The 11,232-nt window shown below is 37.1% G+C and overlaps 1 protein-coding gene across 2 annotated transcripts; it reads right to left on the reverse strand.

Annotated features, from left to right (window-relative positions):
- Nucleotides 1-1,129: 1,129 nt before the first annotated feature.
- nfkbiz (nuclear factor of kappa light polypeptide gene enhancer in B-cells inhibitor, zeta) lies at nt 1,130-11,147 on the reverse strand. 2 transcript variants are annotated; one of them, XM_051702063.1, is made up of 12 exons: nt 11,004-11,147; nt 9,741-9,823; nt 8,883-8,916; nt 8,716-8,810; nt 8,163-8,533; nt 7,945-8,050; nt 7,650-7,796; nt 5,640-5,703; nt 5,378-5,547; nt 5,182-5,292; nt 2,193-2,360; nt 1,130-2,062 (listed from the first exon to the last, which is right to left on the reverse strand). In XM_051702063.1, exons 2-12 carry the CDS (start codon nt 9,765-9,767, stop codon nt 2,021-2,023), a joined length of 1,335 nt encoding a protein of 444 aa, XP_051558023.1. In that variant the 5' UTR covers nt 9,768-9,823; nt 11,004-11,147; the 3' UTR covers nt 1,130-2,020. The 2 variants fall into 2 exon arrangements, with proteins under 2 accessions (XP_051558023.1, XP_051558022.1); XM_051702062.1 differs by lacking the exon at nt 11,004-11,147 and adding an exon at nt 10,060-10,339.
- Between the last annotated feature and the right edge of the window lie 85 nt (nt 11,148-11,232).

Genomic DNA, 11,232 nt, shown 5'->3' on the forward strand with positions numbered 1-11,232 from the left:
ACTATAGACACACTTTAATCACTCTTTGTGTTTATGAAACATGACCAACAACAACACTTTCAGTTGTGTTAGTGAGAGAATTATTAAAATAACATTGTCATCAGGCTGGAAACAACATTAAAAAATTACATGAGTAAACATTTTCAAAAGTACACTCAAGACACTCTCATTTGCGCAAGTTTCGGTTGTCATGCTTTGTCACTCACTTGTGCCATCCGAAACAACTGAGATTCCAGAACCACAATGAAGGGTTAAAGTTCACACACACACACACACACACACACACACACACACTCACTCACACACACAAACACACACTCACACACACCCACACACTCACTCTCACACACACACACTCACTCACACACACACACACACTCACTCACTCTCACACACACACAATGACACACTCACTCACACACACACACACACACACACAGACACACTCACTCACACACACACACACACACACACACACACACACACACACACACACACGTGAAATATCTGAAACAGAGAAACCTCATGAATGCAGAAGTCTACGGCTCATTAATGAAAAAAATTTTTAGTTCATTTTTTTCACTCTGCAAGTTTCCAAAAGTGTCTAATGTTTCGTCAGTCTCAACACTCAAAATACAATGAGGAAAACTTCCGTGTGTTATATAAAGACATATTAATTTCACTTTCCTTTTTTAAAATGATCTTTTGTCTTCCGTGTTTCTATCATATTTACAGTGAAAACACACTTGACTGAAATGGTTTGCCATGATTCTTAAAAACCTTTTGATCAGTTTTTCTCAATTCTTTGAGACATCATTTATGATGTTTCTCTAATGTAACACACCTGATTCATGTCATGAGCTGATGAGTGTTAAATAACAGAGAAATACAAAACAAGGACAGAACGTCCATGAGAGTATGACTGACAGGAAACAGATTCAAACCAAACATCATTAATAGAATTATAATCATTACAAATATTGTAATAACAAGATCTGATCGTTTTTCATTCTTATTTCTCATGTACAGAGCAGGTCTAAGGGATTTCCTCGTCTCAGTTTTCTGCTTTAAATCTTTTTTGTTCTGAAGATTTTCTGAAATCTGAGTTTTACATCACTGAACCATCTCGTGAGAAAAGATTACAGATAATCTTTATTTGAGATTCAATTACAGTGAACAATACATACATACAGAATATCAAATGACTTAAATGAATTTCACAAAGAAAAACATGACACTCAATTCCTACATCGATGAAAAACACTCTTTATGAAGACACAATAAATACAGAATAAAATTCCCATCACCGTGAAAACATAATCAGTATTATCATATAGCGCTGTTCTAACACACTTACATCATCTCTCTGTTTTCATAAACTCTTAAATCATGTTTGTGTCAGTTTACATCAGAGTTTAACTGTTGAACTTCATTAACAGTAACATTAGAATAATTAAAATAATAATCTGAAATAATTAAAGGATTTTGAAAGAGAGTCCAACAGCAATCATGTGATCTCACAAAGAGTTCATTGAAAAATAACACGCCATATGAACAAACGCTCGTCACGTATCTGGAATGTTCCGGTTAAACAGGTTTAAAGTTAGATTAAACTCAAACTCAACATGTTTATTTAACATACAAACCACCACGTTAAAATATCATCTGATAAAACATATTTAGAAAAAAAAGAATTATGTGACGATTATATAGAGATTAAAGTTAGCAAACCTTTCCGCACCAGACAAACGCAACATTTCAGAGAACTAAATCTGATTCAGACTGAACCCGTTTCTTTCTTACATTTTATCTTCCTTCATTCTTTCAAATCTGCACGTCTTAGATTTGTTAATTTTCTGAATTGTTGCTCTCTCGTTCTTGTGCTGTCGACTACTCAATAGTGAACAATGATGAAACTGTTTCATAGAAACAACCGACATCTGCCTGACGGGCAAATGAATCTGTACAGACCGAACTGTCTGACTGACAGCATTTCTTAAGGGAAGAATCGGACCGGCGCTCAAGAGCGGGAATGCCCTCGACCTTTCAGGATCCGGCGCACCTGCAGAATCACAGAAATAAAATGTGACGATATTCAAATTAGTTTAATAAATGCTAATTAAAACTTTATCTGTTGATCTGTTTCTCTCAGAGATAAATATATATGAAATATTAGTTTGAGTTGGTAATACCTGTTCTCCCAGCGGACCGTCGCGCACGAGTTGTGCGGGCTGCTCGTTCTCCAGATTCTTGGTGCTCGGATCAGCTCCTCGTCGCAGCAGTAAATGAACCGCATCTGCTTGAGTTTGCCGACCCTGTAGAGCGCTCGCCATGTGCAGTGCCGTGTTCCCGTTAAACGACTGCCAATGACATCACACAACGAGAAGTCACATGATATACTGGGTTAGTATCCAGCTGTGCGTAATTACAACTTTTACTAGTTACAATTTACGCACTCCTAAATATTTGAGCATTGCACCATTAAACTTAGATGAAGCGTAATTATATGTTTAAACTAAATATTTACGGAAGTCTCTAACCAGGAGTAATGGATGAAATAAAAATACAAACTGATTAAATGACATCAAAATCTCATGATTTGCATGACAAACTTCAATCCTTTCAACGTATATGATGATTTTGACATTTACACTCATTTACAGTTGAAGTCAGAAGTTTACATACACTTTAGCCAAATACATTTAAACTCAGTTTTTCACAACTCCTGACATTTAATCGTAGAAAACATTCCCTGTCTTAGGTCAGTTAGGATCACTACTTTATTTTAAGAATGTGAAATGTCAGAATAATAGTAGAGAGAATGATTTATTTCAGCTTTTATTTCTTTCATCACATTCCCAGTGGGTCAGAAGTTTACATACACTTTGTTAGTATTTGGTAGCATTGCCTTTAAATTGTTTAACTTGGGTCAAATGTTTTGGGGATCCTTCCACAAGCTTCTCACAATAAGTTGCTGGAATTTTGTCCCATTCCTCCAGACAGAACTGGTGTAACTGAGTCAGGTTTGTAGGCCTCCTTGCTCACACACGCTTTTTCAGTTCTGCCCACAAATGTTCTATCGGATTGAGGTCAGGGCTTTGTGATGGCCACTCCTTCCTTGCTGAGCAGTCTTTCAGGTTATGTTGTTATAGGACTCGTTTTACTGTGGATATAGATACTTTTCTACCTGTTTCCTCCAGCATCTTCACAAGGTCCTTTGCTGTTGTTCTGGGATTGATTTGCACTTTTCACACCAAACTACGTTCATCTCTAGGAGACAGAATGTGTCTCCTTCCTGAGCGGTATGATGGCTGTGTGGTCCCATGATGTTTATACTTGCATACTATTGTTTGTACAGATGAATGTGGTACCTTCAGGTGTTTGGAAATTGCTCCCAAGGATGAACCAGACTTGTGGAGGTTCACAATTGTTTTTCTGAGGTCTTGGCTGATTTCTTTTGATTTTCTCATGATGTCAAGCAAAGAGGCACTGAGTTTGAAGATAGGCATTAAAATACATCCACAGGTACACCTCCAATTCAGTACACCTCCTATCAGAAGCTAATTGGCTAAAGGCTTGACATCATTTTCTGGAATTTTCCAAGCTGCTTAAAGGCACAGTTAACTTAGTGTATGTAAACTTCTGACCCACTGGAATTGTGATGTAGTCAATTAAAAGTGAAACAATCTGTCTGTAAACAATTGTTGGAAAAATTATTCGTGTCATGCAGAAATTAGATGTCCTAAATGACTTGCCAGAACTATAGTTTGCTAATATTAAATCTGTGGAGTGGTTAAAAAATATGTTTTAATGACTTCAACCTAACTGTATGTAAACTTCTGACTTCAACTGTACATTTACTAGAGAGAATATTATGTAAAACACAGACTTCTTCAGCATTAAAGCGATCAAAATGATGCACTTTTTCAGAGAGTGTTGCTCTCTGATTTAAGATATTAAAATGAATGTCAATTTTTCTAGTCAGTTATATCAGTATTTATTTATTGTTCTTCATTAAATTTTAGATACCAGTTCCTGAATATTATTATTTACATATTTAAATATATTATTGATTATATTTAATTATTTTTACATATCATATTTCAGCAGTAATGTTATTTATTACCACTGATGGTTGCATGAGACAAAAAAGGTTTAAACATGAACAGTAACAAGATAAAACTGAAGTGCATGGCTTTCAACACTTCTGTTGACAAAACTGAGGTCTGCTTATTGGATCAATAAAGGTAAACTTCATATTATGTGACTGCGCATTGCTTTACGGAGAGCTTACGACCTACAAACTCAGTCTTGTGTTAAGAACTGGTGGTGCAACCAAATTAAGCATTGACTTAGTTATAAACTAACTACTAGTTACTAACCCTTAGTTTGAACTCTATACCTTGTCTTAAAGGGACAGTTCACCCAAAAATGAAAATCCTCTCATCATTTATTCACCCTCATGCCATCCCAGATGTGTATGACTTTCTTCTGCAGAACACAAATGAAGATTTTTAGAAGAATATTTCAGCTCTGTAGGTCCATACAAAAAGTGAATGCTGATATGAAATTTGAAGCTCCAAAAAGCACATAAAGGCAGCATAAAAGTAATCCATAAGACTCCAGTGTTTTAATCCATGTCTTCAGAAGTGATATGATAGGTGTGGTGAGAAACAGATCAACGTTTAAGTCCTTTTTTAACTTTGAAGTCACCTCATTTCCCAGTAGATGGTGATATGCACAAAGAAGCGATTCAATTGGATTTGTGTGAGAACAGACCAAAATATAACTCTTTTTTCATTGTACATCTTGCCATTGCAGTCTCTAGGAGTTATATTTTGGTCTGTTCTCACCCAAATCCGATTGAATTGCTTCTGAAGACATGGATTAAACCACTGGAGTCGTATGGATTACTTTTATGCTCATTTATGTGCTTTTTGGAGCTTCAAAGTTTTGGTCACCATTCACTTGCATTGTATGAACCTATAGAGCTGAAATATTCTTCTAAAAATCTTCATTTGTGTTCTGTAGAAGAAAGAAAGTCATACACATCTGGGATGGCATGAGGGTGAGTAACTGATGACATTTCCATTTTTGGGTGAACTGTCCCTTTAAGTGAGACTTTACACACAGCTGGTGCAACCCGACCCAAGTGAATGAGACTCGATACTGTCAACTGACCTTTGCGTTTATCACAGAGAAGTAATTAGATTGGTCCAGAAAAACACGCAGCAGCTCGACGTTTGCCTCTTCAGCAGCGATGTGCAGAGCCGTGCGACCGCTTTTACGGTCCTGTTTCAAACCAATAAAAACACTTGACTGATGAAACACAACACACACTAACACAAAAGAAACTCACAAACAGAACAACATTCACCTTCGTCTCAAGAGAAGCTCCCATGAGCAGCAGTGTGTTGATACAGTCACTCAGATGTTTCCTCCTCTGGACCAGAGCCACAGTGTGAGCCGACGACGGGGTCATGTGACATGACAGCTCCTGCACCACGGCATTATGGGACAGAACAGCCACGTGTAGAGCTGTGAGTCCTACAAACACCAACAGAAAAACATCTCTCATTGTTCTTCTTCAGCAGCAGTTAGAATGAATAATAAACCTGCTGATAAAAGATCAAACTGACCATCATAGTTCACCATCTCCATGTTGACGTGTCGGCCGCTAGTCTGCATATATTTCTGAATCACCTGATGAGAGCAATAAAAGTTTCAGACAGAAGAAAACAGATCTGAACACGTTCCGCACTGTGGGAGTGTTTGAGAATTAACTTCTGGAATGTTCCCAGAAACAGAGTTAATGATCGTTACAGTGTTTGCGTGACATGATCTGTCAACCGTTAATGCCGACAGACACACAGGCTTGTTGTTTCTGACTTTTATCAAAGAGGTTTTGTGCCACACGACCAGTTTTGCTGGATGGGGGAATTTTTGCATGCTGTTGTTTTGAGGAAATGCACATGAGACAACTGTGTTATGAGGAAGTTTGAGATTATTATTATGATGGAAAAAACAGCGACTGTTGAGAGATGATGAAAAAATGAGCAGGTGTTAAAAATATTATAGACGAGGAAACTTTACTGACAGAAGAGACATTTACATGAGAGATCAAGAGCTGTACTTGATTATTGTTATTATCGTTATGACGATAAGTGTGATATACTGAGTTCATGAACAGGTTTCACACTTTGTCTGAAATAAGATCACAAGAATTCTGGCTTATAAGTGAATCTGTTTCAGGAGCTGCTTTGAGCTCAGTTCACTTTACATCCGTGGTGCGCTTCATTTATAACACTTGAACGCAAAGAATGCCAGTTTCACTTTATTTTGCTGCAATTACAAACATTTTTGATTGCAGGTGCAAAGGTAATGATGACACTCATGATGCATATTCTGAGGAGTATCTTAAAAAACTATTGACCAAAATGAGATCTGAGTCCACTTTTAGAGACAGTGTGAATTCACAGACAACCGGGACCTTTTACCACTTGGTTTAACCTTGTGTGACCCCGCGTACACATGCGTGGACGTTGTACTTTGTCTTCACTATACGCAACGCATAATTTAAATTCATTTAAACTGACTGATCTCAGTTCGGGAGACTCTGTCATGTGACAAAACAACATGGCACTGATCACAGCAGAGTTTGTCTTTGGGAGAAACATCAACAAAACTACATCTGGTAAGAAACCTCATTAAGTTTTTACATTAAAACCTGTTTGAGTCAAAAGATTAGAGTCTCTGGTTTCATCCGATATGCCCGGGAAACGGCACGCTGTTAAACACAATGACCACATACGTGGATGTTCGGTTTCAGTTCAAATATCCTATATTTACTGTACATCACACTGAGAATCAATGTATTCATGCAAAAGCTGAAAAATGTTGCTTTCAGAGGCTTTATATGGAGTTAGGATGAAAATAAGGTGCATTTCGAACTGTTCTGAGACCAGTGCAGACAGACAGCACACTGGAGGTTAAGTCATTCACTAAATAGGGAGCAAGGGAGCATCCTATAGCTCTCTATGCAGTTAAGTGCATTCACTCCTAAAATCTGATCAAAAGTTCAGTTTCAGGCTGCAGATGATGTTTGGATCACTCAACATGTTTGACAGACATGTGACAATGATAATCAGTACATAGATTCAGAATTTATAATGTATCATTTTATTTTAACATGGTTGGCAGTGATTGGATGATGCTGGACATTACTTTGAATCTGAATTAATTATGCTAATTTCTGATGTAATGTCTGTAACGTCTCAAAAACATGAATAATCAACACTCCTGAAACATAATGAACAACTTTGACTTATTTAAAATTTCACAGCTTAGTCCCGCTGTCCACATATGGGGACAAACATTTTTAGAAAAAGTATTTGCTCTAGAATTTAAGATTGTTTTGCTAATTTATTAGGGGCTACTAGTTACAAATCAAAATGGGAAATGGAAAATCCACACAGCAATCACGCTCGGATCTCAGGAGGTTAAAGAGGTTTAAATTTGTTTTTAGTGAATAAGTGATATCCTGTGACGTGATATCAGTTGATCAAATCAGAGTCAAACCTGCATATATTTGGTTAATAAAAACAGTGTGGTGGTCTGTTGAGGGAAAGAGAGTAAACAGCAAATGGCACCTGTAACATGTTGTTGTGGCCTTTCTCAGCACACACATGTAATGGAGATCGACCCCAGCAGTCCAGCGTGTTGACTTCTGCTCCGAGTGAAAGAAGATCTTGTGCAATCAGATGTTGATTTGCTGCAATACTCACCTGGAACGCACTCTGATTGGAGGAAGAATGAGATCATATGAGATAATGAGTTAATAACAGGGAGTGTGTGCAGGTGTGTTCATGTCAACGTCATACAGGGGTGCGTTCAGTAACGAGCGTTCACATTCACAGTTCATGACATCAGTCAAACGGCACTGACCTGTCTGTTGTGTTCTTTCAAGTCCAACATGCCAATGGTGGCCATTTTTTTGGCGAGCACGTACGCCAGCGCTCTGCGTCCCTGAGCTACTGCGATGTGTAAGAACCTGCAACAGTCACAACATCAGTTCACGGCTCAATCAAGACGTTGTGAATCTTTAAGTGATAATGATTTGAATTGGTACTTTTCATTTAATTTGCATTTGTTGTATAGCTCACGTGTCTCCGTCGCCATCTCTAGCGATGAGCTCCGTGTGGCTCAAACCGGCCAGTTTCTCCTCCTCTTGCTGAATCTGCCATTCAAAGAAAGAAACCGGTGGCACTGTGGTGGCACTGAGTGTGGGCACGAGCACAGAGCAGCTGAACGTGTTCTGTATGGACTGCAGCTGATGAACGCCGCTGTACATGTGCTTTTCTACATCAGTATAAAGTGACTGAAGTGGGATGTGTTCTTCAGGTGAAGTGCACATCGGGACACTGTTAAACCCTCGTACTGTCACAGAATCAATGGAGACTCGATCTTTAGACAGAATGTCACCGATATCGTCCAACATCTCGGACTCACTGAACAAACTCTCACTGCATGGAGACTAGAAGAGAAAACAGATCATTTTTATTGAGTTATTTGACAAGATTCATAATGAAGCTTCAATCGAATCAAAATTCTCACAAATGTGAACTTAGTACAACACAAAAGAAACAAACAATGGCATTCTTATTCAGCTGTACAGCATGTAAAATAATATCAATGAATATAAACTCATGAATGTACCAGGATGTTTGTGTCGTCTGTTGCAGCTCTTTTCACTGGAATTTGAGAAATATTTTCTGCACATCTCTTTGTTGCCTGCAGCACTCGAGTTATCTCTACAAGGAAATAAAATATTATATTCCAGAAACTTAACAAACAAATTGTTAGGATTAAAACACTGTATTTACCTGGACACTCGACTTCAATGTGATATTGCTGAGCCTGTGAAAAAACAATTATATACATTTATATATGTTTATAATGAAGCAGCAGAATTAAAACAATGTGTATATTTCCTGAGATGTGATTTAAACCTTGTGTGTCAATATAAAAATGTTACTCCGAGGTTCTTAGAGGACAAAAACGTCTGTATCAAAAAACCGCCATAATAATATTATATATTAATATTATTTTCCACTTTCAATGAGTTCTTTTTTTAACCAACATCAGTCCTGATCATAACTACCAAATATTCATTCATTTTGAGGATTTTAACCCTTTAAATGAGTTTGTTTACATAATGCCACTGTTGTTTTTTACACACACACATACAAATTTCTCAATACACACATACAAAACACACTCTGACATCCATACCAACACACACACACAATTTTATCTGCATCATTTATTCAGTTGTCCTGCAGTGCTCTATAATACAGCAAACAGAGAATAGGGGAAAAGCTTGTATTTGCTCCATAGGCTAAACATGAGAAAAATGGCGCCATCTGGTGGAAAATATTAAACATGTACATTTTGAAGCCAGAGCTCTGGAATGAAAGCATAATATCGTAGAATTCATGATTTTATGCTTTAATGGCACTGGGATCAAATATTGCAGTTTTAATGGGTTTCAATGCGGACATTTTTGTCCTGAAGGTCCTGAGTGTAACTATTTTGTGTACACAGTGTGTTATAGATGTATTATAGGAACTGAGGTTGAAATATCAAAATTCTCCCCAAAAATACACTCCTTTGATAAATACACAGCTGAAATGATCGAAAAAACACAAATGAAAAGGTCACAGAAGGGTTAAAATATTCACCTGTATCTCGTGATGACGTTTCTGCATGATCAATTCTTTCACCGTGTTCTTCACACGCACACCTTGATACCTGAACGATTCAACTTTAGAGGAAAATACATTTCAACTTTTAACTTTATTTACTTTATTTGATTAATGTCCTCTAAAACACAATGAAAGGGTTAGAGGTGTTATTTAATTATATTATTGTGGTAACTGGAACACTCAATCCAACACGATAGATTTATTTCACTAACGCTGTTTTCCAGTAATATTACATTTTATCAACAGACTTTTGATATTCTATGAATAATTGTATGAATTATTAATAATATCGTACCGCTGGTTGAATTGCTAAAGCTCTGATCCGAATCAGAACTCGGAGACCCGGCCGAGAGATCCGGTTCTGTTGGAGAAGAACAACCGTAGAATGACCACAGGTGGACCGGACTCGTCATGACATCCGTGTCCCGGTCCAGAAGAACCGAATAACCCTCAGAAACTCCGTCAATGATCATGATCCCGAGAGTTTCATGTGAATGACGCGCCGCAACAGCAACTGAAGCTTTTATTCACGAGTGACGCGAACGGTGACGTCACGACTTGATCTCTATTCTTACACAACTTTACAAAGTCAATCGGTCGATAATTAATCTGTATTAGATTAAGCTCAAAACATTATTCAACATCAGTTAATGTACAAAAGATTGAGCTTTGCCTTTAAATGTGTCCTCTGATAAACGCGGAACACACGAAGTGAAAGTTTGAGTTTACAAGCTTCAACCAAAACCAATAATTATTGATAAATCTGTTACCTGTTATTGATGGATCACTCCGAGCACAACAATCCACGATCTGAACTGATGTATTGACATTCATGAGAAACTGAGATATAATATAATAAGGGGAATTTACTGCAATCCTTCAGAGGAACAAGGAGAATCCAGAGACTGAAATAATATCAGCCAGATAAAGAACTATATAAACAATGAATATATTTTTATAATATTTGAATAAAGACATTATGTAGTTTGTAACTGGAAAACAATATTAAAGTATGAAGTTGTAATCTCGTTTCTATAATAAATTGTTTTAAATACTGGGCTCCATCTAGTGGTGTTAGATTCTAGAGACTTCATGTATTAGATCAGTTACTCATCTTCAGGTCAGGGGCCACACCCTTAATTTATATGATTATATAAGTTAACATTTTTATATTAAGAATGTTGGAATGTTAAAAGTATAGTTCACCTAAAAATGAAAATTCTGTCATCATTTACTCACCTTCATGCCATCCCAGATGTGTTTGACTCTTTATTCTGCTGAACACAAATAAAGATAATTTAGAACAAATATCTCAGCTCTGTGGATGAGAAACAGATCAATACTTAAATCCTTTTTTACTATAAATCTCCACTTTCACTTTCAGATGTGAAACTAAACAGGTGCTGCATGTGACTTACAGATGTGAAAATGCAGATTTATAGAAAAAAGGATTTAAATATTCATACCC

This window comes from Myxocyprinus asiaticus, chromosome 7 (assembly GCF_019703515.2).
Source record: "Myxocyprinus asiaticus isolate MX2 ecotype Aquarium Trade chromosome 7, UBuf_Myxa_2, whole genome shotgun sequence".
NCBI classification, from domain to species: domain Eukaryota; kingdom Metazoa; phylum Chordata; class Actinopteri; order Cypriniformes; family Catostomidae; genus Myxocyprinus; species Myxocyprinus asiaticus.

What these genes read in the sequence shown, in the direction of transcription:
- nfkbiz (XM_051702062.1), bottom strand. Translation starts at nt 10,237, where the DNA reads ATGATCATTGACGGAGTTTCTGAGGGTTATTCGGTTCTTCTGGACCGG. An exon ending in CAGACGACACAAACATCCTG is followed by an intron (nt 8,534 to 8,715) that starts GTACATTCATGA and finishes TTTCTCTTCTAG; the next exon opens with TCTCCATGCAGTGAGAGTTT. An exon ending in GAGCTTCTCTTGAGACGAAG is followed by an intron (nt 5,293 to 5,377) that starts GTGAATGTTGTT and finishes GGTTTGAAACAG; the next exon opens with GACCGTAAAAGCGGTCGCAC.